The sequence below is a fragment of the Aulonocara stuartgranti genome (genome assembly GCF_965226115.1).
Source record: "Aulonocara stuartgranti genome assembly, chromosome: 1".
In the NCBI taxonomy this organism is placed as follows: Eukaryota; Metazoa; Chordata; class Actinopteri; order Cichliformes; family Cichlidae; genus Aulonocara; species Aulonocara stuartgranti.
This window is the reverse complement of record NC_138939.1, coordinates 28,196,621-28,219,706: the sequence shown is the minus strand read 5'-3', so window position 1 is coordinate 28,219,706 and position 23,086 is coordinate 28,196,621. Positions and strand designations below refer to the sequence as shown.

Below are 23,086 nucleotides of genomic sequence, written 5' to 3'. Positions count from 1 at the left end.
TCTTGAGTTTTCCAGTAAAAGAGAGGCTTGGGGAAAAGTGCTGTGGTCAGATTAAACCAAAATCAAGCTCTTCAGCATCAACTCCACCTGCCATGTTTGCAGGAAGAGTTAAGTATGACCAAAAGGGCATGGAGGTGGAAACAATATGCTTTGGGTCTGTTTTTCTGCTAAGCTTACGGAACAACTTCAGTAAAAATCTCCCTTTAAATCTTCGATGAGAACTTCCTTCCCTCAGCCAGAACACTGAAGATGGGTTATGAATGGGTCTTCCAGAATGACAATGAGCCAAAACATACCGCCAGTGCAAAACACGAGTGGCTAAAAAAGAAATGTGTTTTTATTTCTGTCTCCCTCAATTAAAATGAAACTATCATAAAAATCAAAGACTATTCATTTCTTTGAGTCAGCAAACTTACAAATTCAGGAGGAGGTCTAATAATTATTTCTCCCACTCTATATTTATATTCATTATAAGCTGCAAACTTTGCTTTATCAGGCTTTGTTAACCAATAATGAGTGTGACATGGAGTGATGCATACTGGAGTCAGATTTTGAACCAAGCTTGAGGTGACAGGTAACATCTGCTTTGGGGTTTTATGTTCATGGCTTGCCAGAAACTAATCCCTGTATTTTCTTGAAACTAAACAAAGGCGTTTTTTAAAGGCAGTACTCTCTGAACAGCCTGTGATAAAGACAGAGAACAGAAGCTGAGTTTTAGATGCTGTTTTTTCCACGTGCGGGGGCAGCACTTATTAATAGTTTTGGTCTGAGGGAAGATTTTTACTGTACTTACATAAGAGCACAACTGTACAGTTTACTTTCAGATTCTGATTCTGAGTTTGAAATAAAGCCTTCTGCTTTCAAACTAGACATGCCGTAAACCAGCTTATTCCCTCTATCCTCACATAGTGGAAACACTTAAGTCATCCCCCCCCGGCCACACTGGCAGTGCAGTTTTTTTCTGACAGCAGCTCACCGCAACACTCTGGCACAGGAAACTCAGAGAGGGATGGAGTCATGTACTAGCAGATTACATCATCTTTTGGGCATGTGCAAACAGTCTTAAAACTGGATCTTATTAAAGGGCGTATACCTCCACACCACCCAGAGTTCCTCCAAAACCAAAAGGCCCATCTGTCAGTCATTAAAAATACTCTTTGAACTTGAGATTTTGGCATGTCAGTTTTTAATCTGTGATTTAGTAGCAACACAGAGAGTTATGCAGTTTAGTAAATGTGGTATCCTTTTTTTGTGGTGATGGTGGGGGTGTGTGGGGGGGGGGGGGAGGGGGGAGGGGGCTCTGTGATGTCAGGATATATTTTGGTTGATCTGCCAGAGTTTAAATTACTGACTTAAGTAATTTAGTTTGATGGCACATCTCAAAAATAGTTGCATGGGCTGCCCTGAAGACACTGGGCCAACCAGAGATGACTTGCTGACTTTGGTAATCCAATGACCTTTTCTCTGGTGCCATAATCAGGTCAATTTTCATGGTGCTGTACTTACAGACCACCGCATTTCACAAAAATTGGGTGGACTAAGATTCACTTGGACTCACTTGGTTAACAACAACAACAAAAAAAGATATCCAAAAGGTAGAGGTGACATCATAATGTTTTGAAATACACACACACACAATGTGGAGATTTAGTCTTATTTTGGCTTCCAGTAACACTGTGAATAAACTTGGAGTTGTTATTAACCAAGATATGCCCTTCAATGCACATATTAAATAAATTTGTAGACCTGTCTTCATTCATTTGCACAATATCACTAAAATTAGAAACATCCGGTTACAGAGTGACGCTGAAAAACTAGTTGATGCATTTAGTACAAACCGGATTCCAAAAAAGTTGGGACACCAAACAAATTGTGAATAAAAACTGAATGCAATGATGTGGAGATGGCAAATGTCAATATTTTATTCAGAATAGAACGTAGATGACAGATCAAAAGTTCAATCCGAGAAAATGTATCATTTCAAGGGGAAAATATGTTGATTCAAAATTTCACGGTGTCAACAAATCCCAAAAAAGTTGGGACAAGTAGCAATAAGAGGCTGGAAAAAGTAAATTTGAGCATAATGAAGAGCTGGAAGACCAATTAACACTAATTAGGTTAATTGGCAACATGATTGGGTATAAAAAGAGCTTCTCAGAGTGGCAGTGTCTCTCAGAAGCCAAGATGGGTAGAGGATCAACAATTCCCACAATGTTGCGCAGAAAGATAGTGGAGCAATATCAGAAAGGTGTTACCCAGCGAAAAATTGCAAAGACTTTGCAGTTATCATCATCAACTGTGCATAACATCGTCCAAAGATTCAGAGAATCTGGGGCAATCTCTGTGCGTAAGGGTCGAGGGCGTAAACCCATACTGGATGCCCGTGATCTCCGGGCCCTTAAACGACACTGCACCACAAACAGGAATGCTACTGTAAAGGAAATCACAGAATGGGCTCAGGAATACTTCCAGAAACCATTGTCAGTGAACACAATCCACCGTGCCATCCGCCGTTGCCAGCTGAAACTCTACAGTGCAAAGAAGAAGCCATTTCTAAGCAAGATCCACAAGCTCAGGCGTTTTCACTGGGCCAGGGATCATTTAAAACGGAGTGTGGCAAAATGGAAGACTGTTCTGTGGTCAGACGAGTCACGATTCAAAGTTCTTTTTGGAAATGTGGGACGCCACGTCATCTGGACCAAAGAGGACAAGGACAACCCAAGTTGTTATCAACGCTCAGTTCAGAAGCCTGCATCTCTGATGGTATGGGGTTGCATGAGTGCGTGTGGCATGGGCAGCTTGCATGTCTGGAAAGGCACCATCAATGCAGAAAAATATATTCAGGTTCTAGAGCAACATATGCTCCCATCCAGACGTCATCTCTTTCAGGGAAGACCCTGCATTTTTCAACAAGACAATGCCAGACCACATTCTGCATCAATCACAACATCATGGCTGCGTAGGAGAAGGATCCGGGTACTGAAATGGCCAGTCTGCAGTCCAGATCTTTCACCTATAGAGAACATATGGCGCATCATAAAGAGGAAGGTGCGACAAAGAAGGCCCAAGACGATTGAACAGTTAGAGGCCTGTATTAGATAAGAATGGGAGAGCGTTCCTATTTCTAAACTTGAGAAACTGGTGTCCTCGGTCCCCAGACGTCTGTTGAGTGTTGTAAGAAGAAGGAAAGATGCCACACAGTGGTGAAAATGGCCTTGTCCCAACTTTTTTGGGATTTGTTGACACCATGAAATTTTGAATCACCATATTTTTCCCTTAAAATTATAACTTTTCTCAGTTTAAACATTTGTTCCGTGATTTATGTTCTATTCTGAATAAAGTATTGACATTTGCCATTTCCACATCATTGCATTCAGTTTTTATTCACAATTTGTTTGGTGTCCCAACTTTTTTGGAATCCGGTTTGTACTTCTAGGCTGGACTACTGTAATTTTAAAACCAGACAGAAGGCTTTTTATTAAAAGTTAAAATAATTAATTGTTGTCTGAAAATAATATTGACATGAAGGCTATATGCATTTCCAGGAGCTGGAGCCGGTAACTTCTTTTTCTCTTTAATCTTGAAAAGTGCATGACACACTGGAAGAGAGAAAAGACCATTGGTGAAAATATCAATTCTGGGGATCTGGAACATGAAAAGTAGAATATCTAAACAAATGTAACCAGCTAACCTCAAACACCGGTCATACTTTCCGTATCTCCGGTGTTTTTCACCACTGGTTTGTACACACATACATAAACATCCACTTCAAATTTGCCTACAGGATGATGCTGTGATACATTATTTTGAGACATACGATTCTAATCTGATGTTACAGTCTTAGCAAATTTACAGCAAATGAAATGAAGAACAAATTCCAAGTTTTTTATTTTATTTTATGGAATTTTGTTTTGACGGTTTGCACTGTTTCTTAACTTAAAATGTCCTGTTGTAATTGGAGTGCCAAACTACAACAACACTTCCCTCATGGTGCTTTATATTGTCAGGTCAAGACAATAATGCACAAAAACTCCAAACCCTATGAGCAAGCACTTTGGCAACAGTGGGAAGGAAAAACTCCCTTTAAAAAGAGGGAAACCTCTGGCAGAACCAGGCTCCGGGACGGGGTGGCGATCTGCAGCGGCCAGTTGGTGATTAGGGAAGGAAGATGGTTTTAAAATTAAATTTAGGAATTAAATTTTCTTCCTCCAGGACTTTTTTGTCCTCCTCCAGATTCTCTCTCTGTGTTTTCTCATTCCACAGAGTTTCTTTCAAAGAAGCCTCATGTTTCTGAAGCTTTGCGAGCTCAGCAGACAGACTGTCCTCCTCCTGTTTCAGGATCAGGATTTCGCTGTCCCTCTGCTGAAGCTGCTCTTTAAGACGGTTCATCTCAAGGTCAAAGTTTCTGGTCTTTTCCTGATCTGAACAAGTCTGTTCCTCTTCACGTGACACTGAGTTGTCAGTGAGTTCTCCAGCTTGGATCTCACACTGGTCCAGCTTAGTGCGCATCAGTGAAATTTGGGCCATAAGCTGTTTGATTTGCTGTCTGGCTGTCTATACATCCTCTTTTAAAAGTTGATTTTCAGACACAGTGGTTAGGAAGGCTTTCCTTACCTGAATAAGGTCGTCCAGTGTACTCTTAGGCAGAGTGCACACAAATTGTGGTTTCTCGTGTTTCTGAAGCTGTGCAAGCTCGGCAGACAGACTGTCCTTCTTCTGTTTCAGGATCAGGATTTTGCTGTCCCTCTGCTGAAGCTGCTCTTTCAGGCAGTTCCTTCCTTCCTTACTCACTATACACCACTACGTAGTTATCATTCATATCTGACTCTCTTCCACAGTTTACACTATAATCTTTCATTTAATATAGTGCAACAAGGTAATTTTCTTTTATAATATTCATTTTATTTGAAAGATTACTTAACAGGGACTGTACACATTAATAAGCTATAATTTACATATTATCCAATGTTTTCCTTTTATGATGCAGTCCCAATTTGATATTTTAAAGTCCCAAAATATAGATCTGTAATGACAAAACTCTGAACATTTATAAACATTTGGAACAATAATATAAAGGAAATACTATAGATACTGACTATTGACAGAAAGTAAACATGAGGTAGTTTTGCTATAGAAGATGGTAAACAAAATAAACGAGAGATATTAACCTCCTAACACCAGAGCACTGATTTTGTATTCATTAATTCTGCTAAATCTTCAGCATCTGATAATACTTTATTTTTTTCAAGAAAGTGATTAGTGCATTTTTAAATGATTTAGACATAAAGGGTAATGAGACTGAAATTGACTAGTCCTTTTACTAAGAGACATTTAATATCACAGGATTGCATACCTGATCAAATTCCGATGACTAAGGTGAAATATAATCTCTATCTCCAAGTTGGTTGTTCTACACAAGGTTAGTTAACCTCCACCTTTGAGTTACCTCTTTTTTTTTTTTTTTAAACAAATCTTCAGCGCTTGACAGAGAAACGGACTCTGAAATCTGTCAGATAAAATAAAGTCCAATTTAAATCATCTAAATGTTGTGAAATTCTTTCTGTCTAAGCTCTTTTTTCTTCAAATTTTTTATAAAATAAAATTTGACATAAAACTTGCACTTTCCTCCCGGTCATTGCAGCGGAATACTAATTAGGCTGTCGTGCTTCTGTTACCACTAGATGGTGCAAAAAAGCACATATTAATGAGGACACTAATGAGACATTAATAATATATATATATTTATTTTTTTTGTGTGTGGTACTGCATCTTCCACCATCACTGGACCTCAGTTTGCTTCTTTCTCTCTTGTCTCTATGTCACTGTGTACCTTCCCCATGTGAGCCTCTCATTTTTGTTTTACTTTACTTCTCTCCCCTTTGGGTTTAATTAAATAGCTTAAAACACATGCTAACCATTAGTCTAATTTAGGTGATTTTTGTAAGATTGAGCGAGCCTGTGGAAGCACAGTATAAACAAGATGGCTGGAAGTCTGACCAAATGCAGACAGAAAATACAAGGCATCTAATATTCCAGCTTTCCTGAAATGTTGTGCAAAAGTTTTGTAATTTATGCTGAGGAAAAAACAACAACAAAAAACCCCAGAACAGACAAATTATGTAAAAACATTTATTATTGAAGTTGTTTTATATTCAGCAGTGCGTTTTACCAGTCTTGTGGTTTTCTTATAATACAGAATCCTTGCATTAACACCTGGGTTTTGATTTAAGGTACAAAAAAAAATCTCAGCAGTGACTTTTGTAGGTTCACGTGGTGCACATATAACATTATGTGTACGTGCACACTTTGAATTTGAGATGGCATTTTTTATCATTTATATAGCTTTTATGAATCAGAGTATTATTAACAAGCTCAAGCAAGGAAGCAGTTTTCTCCTTTAGCAGAGTGTCCACCAGGAAGAGAAAAAACAGTAATGGAAAAAAGAAGCAGATATGCTCGTGGAAAAAGTGCATGGATATAAAAACAGTACAGCTCTTGTGAGGAATGTGAGGCTGATGAAAACATTTTTGGTCAACAGAAACATGATGTTCACAGGTGATGACTTCATGCCAGGATATTGTTCCTATTACACATAAACAGTATATACAAGTTTCAAGTAACTCCTGAATTAGTCCTGTTATACCCATCTCGAGCTAAAGAAAGTCTACTTGATGCGCACACAGCGTGGTGTCATCTAATATTTCAGAAGTGACCTCTTACTGCTGAGAGTGTGGAAGTTTGAGTGGAAAGTTAAAAGTGAGATGTAGTTCAAAGAAACATTTCACGAACAGTCGCAACCTGAGAAGTCAAAGTAGAAAGTTTTGTGCAAACCTTTTGCTAAACCTTCCTCGCACCTCATTGGACTGCTCGAAGAAGATGCCGCTGTGAACATCACACATTTAAAAAAAAAAAAAAAGTAAAACCATTGTACGCCATGATGTAAATCTCTCTGTCACAAAGCCAAACCTGAGCCAGTAACCATTATGTCTACTATCGATACTTTAAGCACTGCATGTGTTAGTCTTTGGCATGGTTAAGCATCAGTGAAACCAAGTATGTTAAGCAGACATCTGTAGGAGCAGGTCAAGGCCTTAATAGCCATGACTGGCAATAATATCACGGTCCATTTACAGCACAACCGCAGCTTTGCTTACTCCAAAATATCAAAACAGTTAGAACTTCCTGTCAAGAAAATAAAGTGATCACAAAAACTAGCAACAGAAACTGAACCGTATCAAAACAAGATCATAGAATAAAACAGTAAAGCAATATCGCACTGATAAAGTATACATTTTATACGAGGGGCGAGCCAACAGCTACTGCAGGGTGTTTCAAATCAAACCATAGACTGTACTTGTAGATGGACACAGTGAAGAAAGAACCCTAAACGTGAATCCTTTTTAATGACCAGCAGGGGGCGACCCCTCCGTTTTCGAAAACATCTGATTATATAGAAGCCTATGAGGAAAATGACCTTACTGCCTACGGGAGCTGAAGTTTGTGGCCTCAATGGCTATGTTAACATCCTATTTAATAAAACACAATTTTTAATTTAGTAAATTTGCATCAAAAATGAATATAAAATAAGGATACAACTTAAGGTGGACCCTCCTTGTGACTAGCCAGTTTTCAGGTTTTAAAAAATATGAGACTGCATAAAACAATAGGTAATGTTGCAGTGGCTATATCCATCTTTGATATACAGTCTGAGTGGGGCTGACAGTACAGTACCAGCACTGGCTAAGAGACCTGGTGCACTTTTTGCACGCCTTGTTAGCCACTCCAACTCAGCAGTACTTCTGGCTTTACAAGGCAGCTCTAATAAACAACACCTGCTCATGTAAACTGTTGCCAAGCGCGCTGCACAACACTGCACAACAGCCCTTGTTTTCACAATGCTAACATTCAGCTGTATAGTCAGGCATTCAGGTCAGCAGTCTGGTATTTATCTCCAAGCAATAACCACTGTGTCTCTAGCAGATTAGGCAAGCCTTGAATGACATCACTTCTTGAAGCTAAAGTCATCACTAAACTTCAGAGCTCTCTGTATCGCTCTGATGAGTGCTTAATCAATACAGGAATTCCACAAGACGCTTCAGCCTCAATAGCAAGCTATCAGGACACAAAGGTCACCATTAGTTACTGTCTTTATAGAGCTGTTATTGATGTTGTTGGTACTTGTTGGTAGCTCACATAATTGTAGAATTGTAAAAACGGGAAACAAAGCAAGTAAACAGTGGGGAAAGAATGTAAAGGCTCAAAAAAAGGGGGAGCAGCTGAAATGAATGACTAAAAACTAAGATTTACAGCTTCAATAACAACATAATAATAAACATATAAGTATGAACATGTGTACGGAGAGGGCAATTCCAGTTATTTCCCTTCTTCTCAGATGTATGTTCAGGTTTAGCATGCCTTGCCCCGCAGTTTGGCACAAGACTAAAGTTTCCACACAGTGAGATGAGAAAGACCAGGGCATTGGCTGAAATTATTCCACACAATGAGATGAAAAACAGGATTGGCTGGGAGACTGGTGTCGTGGCGTCCCTACACATCCCCTTCCACTCGCCTCCTGCGAACTGGAGAGGAAAAGCACAATAAAACGAGAGGTGAAAGACTTAAAGAACACACGAATAAAACCAACTGTAAACATGCTACACAATCTTAACCCTACGCAGGCTTGTTAGTTCATCATGAAGACGCTGAGTGAGTCATCATGAGCTGTGTGGTTAAAATGTACACCTATTTATACAGTGTGTGTCAGCATGTGCAGAAAACAAGAAGTGAGATGTCGTCACTCTCAAAGCTGCATATCACGCAGTGTCAATGTTCACACGGTTAATATGGTGAACGCTCCATTCAAATACTGTGAAACTAATCTCCGTTATCACTGATGCACTGACACACGTGGGAGCCACACCCATGCATCACACCTGTGCTACCACGACTCTGTCTGGAGGAGGAGCTAAAAGAGAGAGCAGAGGTCGTCACTGCGGAGTGAGATATTGAACAGATGTTTCAACTATGTCATCACACTCCCATAAAACAGATGACTAGAGGAAGGCGGGGGAGGGGGGGGGAGCGGAAACGGCTCGCCCGACTTTTGCGAGTTTAAACAAATCGAGTGTCGAGTCTGTGCGTGCTGCGTTCATACCCAGGTCGTTGTTCTTGGTGATAGCTGCGGCAGCTCTGGATCGGGGCCCTTGCTGGGTGAAGTGGTAGCCAAATTTCACTATGCTCTTGTTCTCTTCCAACATTTTAGCAATCTCCATTTCTACGGTAGTACCCAGCTGTTGTCTCTACAGTACGCACAAATAGATACAGTTCATTAGAGAAAAAAATACAACAGCTTGTTCAGCTAAACCAAAATTACAGGTGTGAAATTTCCCCTTCCTCCTTTTCCATTACTGGAACTTCTGAGCTAATTGTTACTGTACCTGGTTGTCTATTTTGATCTCTGTGAGCATGTCATTGTCTCGCAATGCATCAACCAAAGCCTGCACTCCTGCCCCGGTGATGAAGTTGGACTCCAAATTCAAACTTCGCAATGTTTTGTTTTCCCGCAGCATGTCGCTGAACGCCTGGGAGGAAGAAGGCAAAGATGTGAGTGTGAAGTTCTCAGGTGTCTGCAAAAGCCACGAGAAGCATATCAACCACTCACCACAGCGACTGGGTCGTTACTCCGCGTGGCTGCCAGGCTGAACTTCTTGACGTGCGTGTTCTTCTCCATGGATTTGGCGAAGTCCTTCAGCGTGGGAATCGGAATGTTCTGGAAAAGCAGACAAAGACACTGCCATTGGTCCGGGGACTGACCAGCATATACATACACGCACGTTTCTACATACCTTAATGTTGTTAAGGTTGACCTCTGTTAAGGTGCTGTCATTGCTTTTCACCCTCTGCAGAGTGTCTTCTACGTTAGTGGGATTGGGAGGCTCATCGAACACTGGGTTCATCTTCTCCCCTTTTACCACATCTAAGACACAAACGCAAGTGTAGGTCAGCAGATTTTTCTCTTCCGAATAGTTGAGTTAACTGGGATAAATTACGTTTAATACTCACTGTTGTAACCCTCTTTACTTCCTGTTCCATCATATGTCTGACTACTGGTAACCAGTGTGTGAACACCCAGGATCGCTGCGAACGAAAGCAGACGGTATTTTCAGTGACTGAGGCTAAGACCACAGACCAGAACATACATGGATACATGTATGCATGCATGTTCTCCAGTGTGGACAAAAGTAACCAATTCTAAATGGCATAGCAGGCCACTGGTGTGATTTTGCTCAATGCCCTTTTTATTCCCCCCATCAAGACACACAGTAAAGGAGTGAAAAGAGCTTGTGTTTTATTGTCCCAGCACAGACTGAGCCCAGAGAAAGTTCCCACCACTACAATACAGCCTTGTCTTCAATCACACCCACTTAAACACTTGTGTTTTTGAAGCCTTTCCACAAAGACTCTCTGAAGTATTTTCTCATTCTTACCTGCGAGATCACACAGCTCCGTATCCGTGGCACTGGAGAGCGCTTCCTCCAATTCTGGATCAAGGGTCGTGACCTCCTCCTTACGTGTTTCTATTGGCTTTTGCTTAGGAACAAACACTTTACCTGTGGGCAAACAAAGAGAACACTTCAGTCAAATTTCAAAGGAGTCGAGTAAAAACAGATACTTTTCTATTTAAAAACAAAACAAACACATAACTGTTAATAAACTCCCTTAGACCTACTTACTTTTTACTTTAACATCAAGTTTTGGGACCATGGATGATGTATCACAGTCTCATTTTAGGCCATTTCTACACAATTCCTTGCAGCATATTAAGCTTCATTTAAGAGCAACTACGGTAGTTACACTGACACTGACTGTCACTAAAGGATTTTAAATTGCGAATTACTTTTTAAACTGGTTACATTTCTTACAAGAGGTTAAGTGTGCACAAGACTCGCTCAACTTGGACCGCATTGACAGTTACAGTATTGCCATGGTAACCCATCAGAGGGAAGAAACGGAAAGCACAAAGGAAGTCATGGAACAATGACTTGAGTCTAATCTAAACTGCACTGCTGGGGCAACCAAACACTTGCACTGGGCAGAGAGACCATCCAGTGGGTGCCATTTGTTGCCTCTCCATTTGCCCGTCTTCTTAAACAAAAACACCCCGGGAACAGCCCTTCATTTCCCCCCCTCCCCCTCCTAAATCAGTCAAGCTGCTCAAATTGCTCAAACCGGTCCCTAGTGGGGTGCACTGGCACTTCCTGAAAGCCAACAAACATTAAATACAGTCATCAGGCAGCATCCTGTGCCAGTCCCTCTGGAGCGAAATTCAACTCGCCAGAAACAAGGAAAAACCAGGGCCATAGAACGACGGATTTAAAACTGGATTTAAAAACTCAAAAGGCATTCACATGGACTGTACATAAAAGATGACGATAGTAATGTATACGTGCCTCAAAAAAAAAAAGAAGGAAGAAGAAATAAAATCTTTGGCTCAAATCGATTCTCATTCAAAAAGCTTCTCCCATGAAATACTAGATTCTAGCAGTAACTTATCTAATAGGTGTCAAAGGGAGGCATGTTTCTCCAATCAGGTTTCAATTGTAACTTAAAGCAGAAGGCACCGTCTTCGTGCACTAATCTGTTTTTGCATTGTTAAAAAATCTCAACATCTACAAATGAGCAGTTTATCACTATCACCGTTTACAAATGAAAACTTTATTTACTAACTCAAAGTTAACATCACAGATACAGCAGGTAAGGTTAGGTCAACTGAAGCTGCAAACCAGTTTTTCCACCATCGCCGGCATTTACAGCAAACCACAGGCTTTTGTTATCTCTTCCAAATGATTCTGATCATGTGGCTTTGCTCACCACATAACCAGGTAACAGTAACCAACACGGAGAGGTAATTACAGAACATGAGCAAAAACAGTACAAAACATGTATACCTACTAATAAATATAGGAAATCTTTGGACGTCTGTCCATCTGTTTTCAGCTATTCAATTTGCTCTTGTTATTTGGGTGCGTAAGGCTAACCCAGGTTACACATTGTACTAGTGTGTATTCAACCAGAATAATTAAACTAACTGAACTATTATCATGAGCAGTGAATTTGTAGTAATAGGCTTAGTTGACTTGCAGTATCACATCAGTATAGCTTTGTTACATGGACGCTTAAAGCCATATGCTTCAACTCTGAAAGCAATTCATGATAAAAACTGAGCACTGTGAGCATGTGGAACACATCTGCTGTGTGTTTGTATTTTCCTTGGTGCAACAGTAACGCCCTCCACTGTAACCTAAGCAAACAAAATGCTTATCAGGCTTCTATCGATCACACATCTTCGCCGCTCCACAGTGTAGCGCTTTACACTTTCGCCTAACAACTGAATAGTCCATGCTTCACTCCCAGGAGGTGGCACAAATAACTTTGGAGTTGCGTCAGGAAGGGCATCCGGTGTAAAAATCTGCCAAATCAAAAGTGCGGAGCTCTACACTGTTACAAAAGCCAACCCTCTAAACCAAATAACCAGTTGTCTAAACACATTTACTAAATCTAGCCATCATTTACCAATATCATAAACACATGTCACATGAAGACACAATTCACAGAACACAATCCTCCGTTGTCATAAATCTAAACACATCTTTCCTTGCTAAAACACAAGCTGCAAAAGAACTCTGCTCATATTCTCAAATGAAAGCTCATGTGATGCAACATGCTTGCCACAGTCAGCAATATTTGAACACAATGACCTGGCGTCATTCATTACACACAACGACTCAAAATTGAAGACACCTGTTGCTAATGCTGTGACCACATGTATAAAAGCAAGTTCAGAGTGCACAGTATGCTGAAGATTCCAAACAAACACAACGGATGAAGGCAGAGTCAGGGGAAGAGGAATTCGATGCAGAGGAGGGAGAAGAGCTGGCCCTGGAAGAAGAGGAGCAGGCCAACAAGGAAGAGGAGTTCAAATGAGAGGAGGAAGAGGAGCAGGCCAACGAGGAAGAGGAGTTCAAATGAGAGGAGGCAGAGGAGCAGGACAACGAGGAAGAGGAGGAGGCCAACATGGGAGAGGAGAAGGTCCAGGGGGGAGAGCAAGACAACCTCGCGCCATCATTACGGACGAGATGCGAGCAACAGTCATTGACCATGTCATTGTCCATGGCATGACAATGGCTGAAGCAGGACTAAGAGTCCGTCCACACCTGAGTAGATTCACCGTGGCCACCATTATCAGGGCATTCAGACAACGCAATAGGTATTGAACTCTATTGCTTTCTCTGTCACAATACAGTTTTACAAACCTGTGAAAGTAGTCTATTGGTTTCAAATCAGTTGTGACTGTATTGTAACACATGTCAATTGACAACACATGTTTCTTTCTGTAGAGTTGAAAGAATGCCACATAGAGGTGGGAGGGTTGCTATATTTACAGCGGCACAAGAAACCCTCATTGTGGATATGGTTCGTGGGAACAACCTCATCAGACTCTGGGAGATCAGAGACAAAGTCATTGCCGATAATGTCAACTTTGAGAGCACTGACGATGTCAGCTTGGCCACAATAGACCAAGTTCTCCGGCACCAAAAGACACAGATGAAACAGGTCTATAGGGTTCCCTTTGAGCGCAACTCTGCGCGACACAAAGACCTACGTTACGAGTATGTGCAAGTAAGTTTACATCCATGTTCACAGTACAGTTAGTGGACATACTGTGTTGCTCAGTGGCCTACATTACTAATGCACAATACTGTGCTACCTGATTGACTGTTGTTCTGAACACCTGTGCACTTTCACATTTTCACAGAGGATAATACAGTTGGACACGATGGCCAGACCTCATGATTACCTCTTCCTGGATGAGGCTGGCTACAACCTGTAGAAACGAAGGCAAAGAGGCCGTAACATCATTGGCCAAAGAGCCATCACCGAGGGGGGGGGGGGGGGGGGGGGGGGGTAATATTACCCTTTGTGCGGCCATGGGTTCGGAGGGGCTTGTCCACCGGCATGCTGTCCTTGGGTCTTACAACACCCAACGTCTCTTCACCTTCCTAGAGGAGCTAAAGGACATCCTCCTGGACCACCACCAACACCATCCTAGGCCCGCACATCACATTGATGTGATCATTTGGGACAATGTCCGCTTCTACAGAACAAACCAAATCAGAGAGTGGTTCACCACCAACAGTGACCACTTTTTAAACGTCTGTCTGCCACCCTACTCCCCTTTCCTGAACCCTATAGAGGAGTTCTTCTCATCGTGGAGATGGAAGGTTTATGACAGACAACCATACACAAGAGACAACCTCCTAAGGGCAATGGAGCTGGCCTGTGTTGACATCCCAGCGGAGGCCTTCCAAAGATGGATTTGCCATTCCAGGGCGTTTTTCCCGCGGTGCCTGGCAAGAGACAATATAGCCTGCGATGTGGATGAGGTGATGTGGCCCGATGCAGCTCAGCGACATGATGCCGCACAGTGATTGTGGTGTGAATAATGTAAATTTAAAAAAACTTCACACCCTGATCATGTTTTCAAGAGTGTGCAATAGATTCTGTTTTTGCATTGAGTTGTGTTACAGTAGTGTACGTACATGCAGGATTTCCTATAGATTTATACTCTTCATATGAAACACAAATCTAAATGCCTAATCCTCTGCAGAGATCTACGACGATCCGTTACTGTATAGTTTCTAAAAATATGCATTGGCAGTTATGAAACAAAGAACCTTCTCACAAATTGAGCATTGTGTTTTTAATTGTTTTGCTGTAGTGTGTAATGATGTGTATAGTGTTTACATTTTTGAAAGCTTCAAGCTGCTCTTTTGTTGTGGAAGTTTGAGTTTTGCAGTGGGAAGGTGTGGTTGTGTTTATGTAGCTTTAGAAAAGGGTGTTGTGTTTAGACATTGGGGAACATGGTGGAAACATTTGTGAAATGTCTTTTAGCATTTGAGAAAAACTGTAATAAGGGAGCAGCTAAAAGTAGCTTCATCGATCATACATCATCTGCTCGTTATCTACAGATAACACATCTTAGACAGAGGAATAAACAACAGAAAAGATGGATAATGGAGAAGCGACAAAAACAACTACAACAAATTCAGCTGCGAGAGGGTTAAAAATGGTTACCATGGAGTCACACTGAGTGTTTTTCTCAGAAATTATGTGAAGTTTGAAACTAGAGACATAAACACTCATGACCACATTAGTTATCAGCAGGGGGTGAGTCTAACAATGAAAAGAGAATCAGCTGCATTCCACAAAACCACAGTGATGTGAGTTTTCCATGTTGTCACTGCAAACACACACACACACACACACACACGCACACACTAATTTCCTAAGAGGCCATGGTAAGGTCAGTGGAACACATCAGTCCATGTTTCCTCTCTGGTGAGGGAGTAGCTTTCAGATTCCTATCTGTGGAGATCCCGACAAAAGGAACTGCTTCATCTCATAAAAACTTTCCTACTTTTCCCACTGAGGTTTCTACTCTACTCACTCGTCTGCATTTCTGGCTTTTTGCCACATAAAGAATTTCACCTTTTGTTTCCTCTAAGAGGTGGATAAGAGTGTCACAAGTATGTCACAAAACCCATCAGAACAAGTTTCACACGGAAAGATTAGGATATATCAGTCTGACATTAAACCCATACGGTTTGGCAGACAATCATACTACTATGCTGTGAGTTCAAGCACAGTACATACTATATAGAGTATAATATATACTATACTCTATGTAGTATACTTCAGGCCAACATGGTTCAAAAATATGTTTCAGGCTTGCATATAAATAAACATATCTATTAAAAGCATCAATTAAAACATAGTTTCAAAATGTAAAATCCTTCCTCCCTTCTTTAGTATTAGCACACCCTCCCAACACTGCTCTATGCTGAGCAGACATGCTTATATGTAAGTGCAAGCATGTCTTAATAATATCTGCAAACACAGGTGAAGAGTAATTACTGCTAGGTCTGCAGGTGCACCCTGAATCTCCATCCCCCGAGTAATACAGCACTAACATGTAATAGCACCTTGTTGCCGGTGTTATTGGTGATTAGTTGGTCGCGCTGTCGAGAAAAAAGCAAAAAAAAAAAACAACCCACCTTTTTTCTCTCCAGTGAAAGGCACTATATCGTCTCTGTCCTTATACTCCATGGCTTCCTTCTCCAGGTATTTGAGCAGACGTTCTCTGTCGAACGGTCCACTAGCTGTCTTAGACGTCTGGTCTTTTTGACGTAAACCCGCTGGGAGAAGAGCATTCTGGGAACAAGACATGGAGCCACATTAGAGCTTAAGACCTCAGTGCACTTATGCACCGTAATGAAGCCGCAGCACAACTCCTTGACCAGACTTTCATCAAATCCATTTAAGCAGGCTTTAAAAGCCTTTTCCACACATTGAAAAAGTTGCACAATCCAAGCTAAACAATATTTGGCACCATTTGTTAGAAAAAAGAACAAAAAACATTTCTGCTAGTGTATCCTCTGCATCTTCCGGCCTCTGTGTTAGTTGCCAGAAGCAGGAGTTTGACAGTCACATGAGAAATTAAAACATGAAATACAAGCTGCTCAAAAAGGAAGTAAAAGAATACTTTAAAACCAGTTGAACTTGATTAATCCAAAAATGCAGCTTGTGAATATTTAGTTGTGGGTGAATAAAAAATAAAAAATAAAAACTTGGCAGAGAGCAAACAAGGCCGTGTGTTAATCTATACACACAGCAACAAACAAAATTCAGTGCTTTGTTTTGCATCCACACCAAATGAGATTTCATCTCTTCACCGACATGAGACCCAGAAATGATTATTTTCCCATTGCTGCTGACTGTTTCCTGTGGGCCCCGTGTGGTCGCCATGTAGACCGATTTGCCTCACTGAATGGAAATTAAAGAAAACGTCCAGGGGCTTGGAGGGGATTTCATTACGCTGTACAGCTCTTCTCACAAAGACTTGGCAGCCTGAGCCGCTGCAGCTTTAAATTATTTTCCAAACCATAGAGACTGGAGTGGGAAGTGACTGTCAGAGCACACGAGAAAAAAACCCACCATTACATGTGAATTAGTGAGGTTAAAGGCATTCCAGGGGGGAAATTTCCCAACCATTAACCTGTCACAACCAGGTCTACTTTGCGCCATTTGGCACTACAACCACAACAAGAGACGTAAAGTTGGAAAAACGATTAGTCATTTAACAAATCTAATGACCCACTTGTGTCTGCATAGTGTTTTTTTTATTTTATTTTGAGATAAGCCAATAAATCCCTTTCAATAAATCCTTTCTCTAAATGAACTTCCTCCCACTGAGGAGCCCTGGAGCTCCTCCAACCTGCATCGAGCCCTGACCTCAGGGTCCATCTCCTCGAGGGCCGTCTCCAGCTGTTTGAGCTCCTCTGCCGACAGTTTGTTGAGGATTTCATCTTCATCGAGATCCTTGTATTTATCCAGATCCTTCTTGTAGGACAACGCCATGGTACCAGCTATAGCTTGCTAAGCAACACCGAACACCAGACCGCAGCCACACTGCTCTTCTCGGGATTACTGCTCCAAACCAGGAAGACACTACCTGAAAACAAGCACACACACACACACACAAATAAATTAGTGATGAGCGCTGGATGGTGCATACATTTCATTTTATTATGCTGACTCACAAAAAGACAATTTTAATTGCATGTCGTTAACTGAGATAAAGATTGTTTATCTTATTGCTGTGAACCAACACTTGATCACAGCTGGGCTGGATAATAAGGCCTTGGGATGATGTAATGATGGGTGAACACACACCCAACACACACAGAGCTGGAACAAAGAACTTTCTCAGGCTTGGACAAAACATCTGACCAATCCCATAAGGATCAACTACAGCTCTTTGCAAATGAAAATTTTGAGAAAGTTTATAAAACACTATCAAGACAGAAGAAGAAATAAAGGAAGCTTTTTCTAAATAAAAATGAGGAAATGCATGTGTCTCTTTGTCTTTTGGGACTGAAAGGCTGAGCATAACATTGCAGTTAAGTTTAAATAAAGCTCAGATAAGCGAAGGAGTTAGTGACTGAGTGTGTGTCCTTTCAAATAAAATCAAGAGGCAGTTTCCTCTCCCACGCCACAGTCCGAACACAGAGCGACCTCGTGATTTTCCAAACTCCCTGCAGGACTCCACAGATGCTACTTCTCCAAATAATTGGTGTACACTTTTGGAAACACACTTAAACTTGTATTCTTTTAAAACAACTGATTTTTGTCACAGTGAAAAGAAAAAACAGTTGTGCCCCTCTTCTGCAAGAAAAGCAACTGTGCATGTAAGTGTATATTTAGAACAGACATTCTTTCGTGGCTGCTCCAGTAGTGTAAAAGCAAATAAACCAAGGAACCTCATTGCAGTTGTTACCTATAGATTAGTGCCACATCCATTATTACATTCTGACCGGATTCTCAAGTTTGTAATAAGAATTTATGACTGTCACTTTCCAAAAATATTACAGCAAACTCCTGGTAACCAGAAAAATGTTTGCAGTTGTACTAACCAACAGTCATCCTGATGTTGAATGCGCAACACACTCAACTGTACATGTCGCCCAGTGGGAGGCAACCTGCCTCCAGACAATCGCAGTCTGACTCAGACTGTAATCACTATCAGGCTGGTGAAGGTTTGCAAATAATTGCTCATGCAACCAATCGGAGTCAATCTGTGCCAGTGATACGACTCGTCTCTGATGCTTCTCTTTGCAATCGAAGACTCGACTCTCTGGTTGCTAGCTGTTTGCACTCTGATTCTTTTCTTAAATAAACATAAGGCTGCTGAGTTCCTTTGTGATTTTACAATTAAATTGCCACTCTGCAGTAACAATGTCACTACTTGTGGAGGAATTTCTGCTTTCGAAGTTCTGGCTGGACTCTGAATGTCAGGACCAAATGTAAATTTTAATTATCAGCTAGCTGGCATTTAATTGCAGACTGACAACAGACTGTCTCCATCTTATTGCTATTATTATTGCCATCTTGATGCACCAAAGTCAGCCTGGGGACAGCTGACTGTGAGTGGTCTCAGACTGGGTCCCCCTTCTTCAAAGTAACAATTTCAAAGGTAACACAGGATGTTTTCCAACCTCTGTTTTCCCTTGTGTAACTGAGCACTACAGAAAAAGAACAAGTGCGTGCACATTCAAAGAAATGATTTAGTTGCCACAAAAAAAAAAAAAAAAAAAAAAAAAAATTGTAATAAACATTGTGATTCAAATGTTGCTGCTTTTGTATGTTTTAAGGATCAAACTAACACTTGGAGCCAAATCATTTACAGACACTGCCACGTCTTTTGTTTTATAACAATTTAGCCAAAAGTCAAGCCTGCCAGAAATATTCATTTCATTTGTTTAACATAACAGATTTTGTTTTGTTTGAGAAAATTAAAAAATCTTCATTGAAATATTTTAAAATCTTTCATCTCCTCGTCACACTATTGATGAAGATTTAGTCAATGCAATGTGCTCCCCGTTGCTGTCTGGCTAGTTTCTCCAATCAAGGGAATTCCCGAGGAGTCCAACAAGGCCGGTGTCTCTCACACCATTCAGTTCATTGTCTCAACAATCCAGGCTCTGTCCTCATCTAATTTCCCCCCCCCATCTCCTCCATTACTGTGCTACGGCTACACACATTTATTTCTGAAATGACTGCAATAGTCATTGCACGGGCATTCACAAGTGTGAGTTCCAGCAGATGAAGCTCAAATGTCTTCAATGATGACTGGAAAATCTAAGCTCACAAATGTAATAATCTACACTTACACTGTTATCTTGTTCAATTCTATGCTAATCAATCCTATCACTGCTAACAGTAAGGTGGTGAAGTCGTCATGCAAGTTTATAAATTTCATTTTTACAAATTAAACACCTACGGAAGAAAATCCAAGAAACTGCATGAGAGGAAAACAGTACTTTTGTTGAACACAGTCTACCTTTTAGATTTTATGTCACAGGACAGGAAAAAAAAAATCCCATGCATCCAAATCATATGAAAATCACACTGCATGCTCCAAATACAACAGTCGCCTGGCCTGCGATCATGGAATGGCACTAGGATACGTTTCTCGTGACATCATCACAAGCTTTAGCTCATTCTGGAGGAGGAGGGTTATTGTGCATTTTTATGATCAACACCGAGTGTGGGGGAAACAGGCATTTCTGTGGCTGGGAGTATAACCTGATTTTATGGCTTTGCAGATGTCTTTCCTTTTACTTGTTCTGGAATCCTAACACTATTTATCCAGCTTTCTCTCACTTTCCACTTCACTGACAGATTATTGAACACATTAGAAAAAAGACAGACAGAAAAGAAATGGAGCACGGAGACAGAGATAATGATAACAATAGGTTAGCTCAGGCCGAGCTGGAGACACTGGAAGGATCCATTAGTCCAATCTGACTGATTCCTTTCTCCTTCACCTCCTCGTCTGCTAATCCTTCAAGAGAACAACAGATGGCTCAAGGCCAACAACACTGCAAACCTGCCTGCATGCTACACTCGCCTGTCCACTCAGGCTACACACAGACCCATATAAATATAACAAGCGCTTTGGGTGCCTTGAAAAGCGCTATATAAATCCAATCCATTATTATTATTATTATTAATGTAAATTCACCTGGAGGTCTCCCCCCCTGCAGGAGACATCTGCAAAGTTAAACTAAAGTTTTATTCTTGAGAATCTGTATCACTTCAACCAAAGTTTCATGGGAACTACTCTGTGCTCCAATTTTACAGCAAGAGTAGTGGCCCCATTCTTCAGGATATTATTAAGTAAGACAAATGGAGAGAGTGCAATGTAAAATATCTGGTTCTACCTTTAGCATTATCTCAGTTTCAGGCCAAATGTGGGGCACTATCCTCTTTCCAAAAGTGACAGCGTCTGATATCTAATTGCGTACCTGCTGTGATACGTTATTAGACACCACCCCAGATATGCCTAGAGTAAATGCTATAACCTGATGGGAGCTACAAGAAAACATTAAGTTCATCTCAGTCAAGCGTAATTCTTGCCACAATGGGTTTGATCTCAGCAGGCAGAAGCTGCACAAATAGTAATTTGCAGCCTAAAGATGAACAGGAAGCACTGACTGGTATTGCATTATTACAGAACACCACCCTAACTGCAGCACAAAAAGACTATAGTTAGAATGACCCAGCTATGCTACTCATGGGAGACAACTCTGTACTTCCACCTCCCACCTACTCTCCTCCAGTTTTACGCTCTGCTGTTCCTCTCTCCACCCTGCTGTTACTCACTGTGTGTGTGTGTGTGTGTGTGTGTGTGTGTGTGTGTGTGTGTGTGTGTGTGTGTGTGTTCAGTCTCTCCAGGTGCCTGAAAGTGTTTGAAATGATAGAAAACAGATGGAACAGAGAGAAAACAGAGAGGCTTGATCACACTGATACTGAAATATTACTATGCATATTAAAGTGAAAACAGTCATTGATATAGGAGTCAGGAAAAGGAGAAAAGTGTTTGAAATATGATACTGCCAGGGTAATAGTTTCATTTTTATTTAATAGCTAAAAAGCTAAGTCATAAAAACAAAACTTTGCACTCACACAATGTTTCCTAACAGCTCCTTTACAAAGCGGACAAGGGTGAGACAGGAAGTGGGGTGGTACTCTAACAACCATACACGATTTGTGTATTCCCTCTGACCTGCCCGCACACTCCAGACACACCACATTATTATATAATGAGAACGGATTCAAGGAGTGGCCTAGCCTTCAGCTCACGGGGGGGCTAGGGTATGAATACAGGCTCAAGAAAACTCATCACTTCTTTGTAAAAACTAAAGCCACCATTCACTACCATGGCTCAGAGCCAGGTTTCACCCTTCAGTGAAAGGTATGCGGGGTAAACAAAACCTATTTGAGAAGCCAGTTTATCTGCAATACTGCAGTGGTGGCAGTTCAAGAAAAAAAAAAAGAAAAAAAAGAAAAGTCAATTCAGCAACCACCACAACATTATTATTTGGCTACAAAGCATGACTCTCAGATCCAGGAAGGAGACCTCCTGCCCTGGGGCTTAAAGGCAAAAAACCACAAGTACCCAAGCTGACGTCTTGGGCCACACCCTTCATTCACCACTGAGTCCTGCTTGGTGAAACTACCATTGTGAACACACCAATAAACCCTCACGCTAAATCTTGAGCAAAGAATGTGTCAGAATACTTGCGATACAGGTAAAATGACTTTGCACTTTGATGACAAGAAGTACAAAGTCTTCCCTTAACCTCTAACAATGGTGTGAGCCATCCCACCAAAGGTATGTCCTTTAAAAAACACAAAAACAAACAACTCTTGTCTCGGTCAAATAGAGAAACACAGGCACTATTCATTACCGCGTTTCTAATTATTTGTCTGGCTAGCAGGGATGGGCAGCTCACATTATATTGGACCTACATTCTGCATAGCATTAGCAATAATCATACATACAGAAGAGAGAAGACCCGGGTTAATCTGCAGTTACACCACATACCACACAGCACTACTAACATAATAAATATCAAATATGCTACTTTTGGTGAAAACTTAGCTGGTCTCATCTTCTGGAGACACCGCGGGCTACGGAATGGCGTTAGCTAACCCGTTCTTGACATGTTTATGATTACCACGCTGACAGCAGCCATAATGATTGTAATTATCACCGCCTAGCAAAATCCGCCACACTTCAGTTCAAGCCAGAACAAGCGGTTCATGGGGCACTTGCTCTGCTAACTTAGCTGCACGTATCGGACGGACACTACCATGGGAAACAGTCCGATGAAATGTAGAAGCTAACGCGCTAACCTTTGCAGTTCACTCAAGTTGCTAGCCGTTTAGCAGCCACAGTGAACATACTACAAATGACAGCAGGCAAAGCTATACAGTTGTTCGTGATGAGTGATTTCCAACCTCAAACAGTCGTCTATTTCCTTACCTGAGGCTGATGGGACCTAGCTAGGGAATGTCCAAATAGCACCAGTCTTCCCAATGCGATGTCTTCTGTGCTTGACTCCTCACTCAGGGTAAGGGCGGTAACACAGGAAAAGGGAACCGAACAGTATATGAGTAA

General features: G+C 41.2%; 2 protein-coding genes across 3 annotated transcripts; one reads left to right on the top strand and one right to left on the bottom strand.

Moving 5' to 3' along the window:
* Nucleotides 1–6,115: 6,115 nt before the first annotated feature.
* On the bottom strand, nucleotides 6,116–23,067 carry tmod2 (tropomodulin 2). Of its 2 annotated transcripts, none has more exons than XM_082538557.1 (10): nucleotides 22,952–23,067; nucleotides 17,353–17,572; nucleotides 16,116–16,272; nucleotides 10,488–10,610; nucleotides 10,063–10,137; nucleotides 9,846–9,976; nucleotides 9,662–9,769; nucleotides 9,438–9,581; nucleotides 9,155–9,299; nucleotides 6,116–8,579 (listed from the first exon to the last, which is right to left on the bottom strand). In XM_082538557.1, the coding sequence occupies exons 2-10, from the start codon at nucleotides 17,476–17,478 to the stop codon at nucleotides 8,548–8,550; spliced, it is 1,041 nt and encodes a 346-aa protein (XP_082394683.1). In that variant the 5' UTR covers nucleotides 17,479–17,572; nucleotides 22,952–23,067; the 3' UTR covers nucleotides 6,116–8,547. The 2 variants fall into 2 exon arrangements, with proteins under 2 accessions (XP_082394683.1, XP_082394682.1); XM_082538556.1 differs by lacking the exon at nucleotides 6,116–8,579 and adding an exon at nucleotides 8,595–8,965.
* LOC309709743 (uncharacterized protein) lies at nucleotides 10,621–15,717 on the top strand. The gene is made up of 3 exons (XM_082538563.1): nucleotides 10,621–13,267; nucleotides 13,398–13,680; nucleotides 13,817–15,717. The coding sequence occupies exons 1-3, from the start codon at nucleotides 12,981–12,983 to the stop codon at nucleotides 13,889–13,891; spliced, it is 645 nt and encodes a 214-aa protein (XP_082394689.1). The 5' UTR covers nucleotides 10,621–12,980; the 3' UTR covers nucleotides 13,892–15,717.
* Nucleotides 23,068–23,086: the final 19 nt, after the last annotated feature.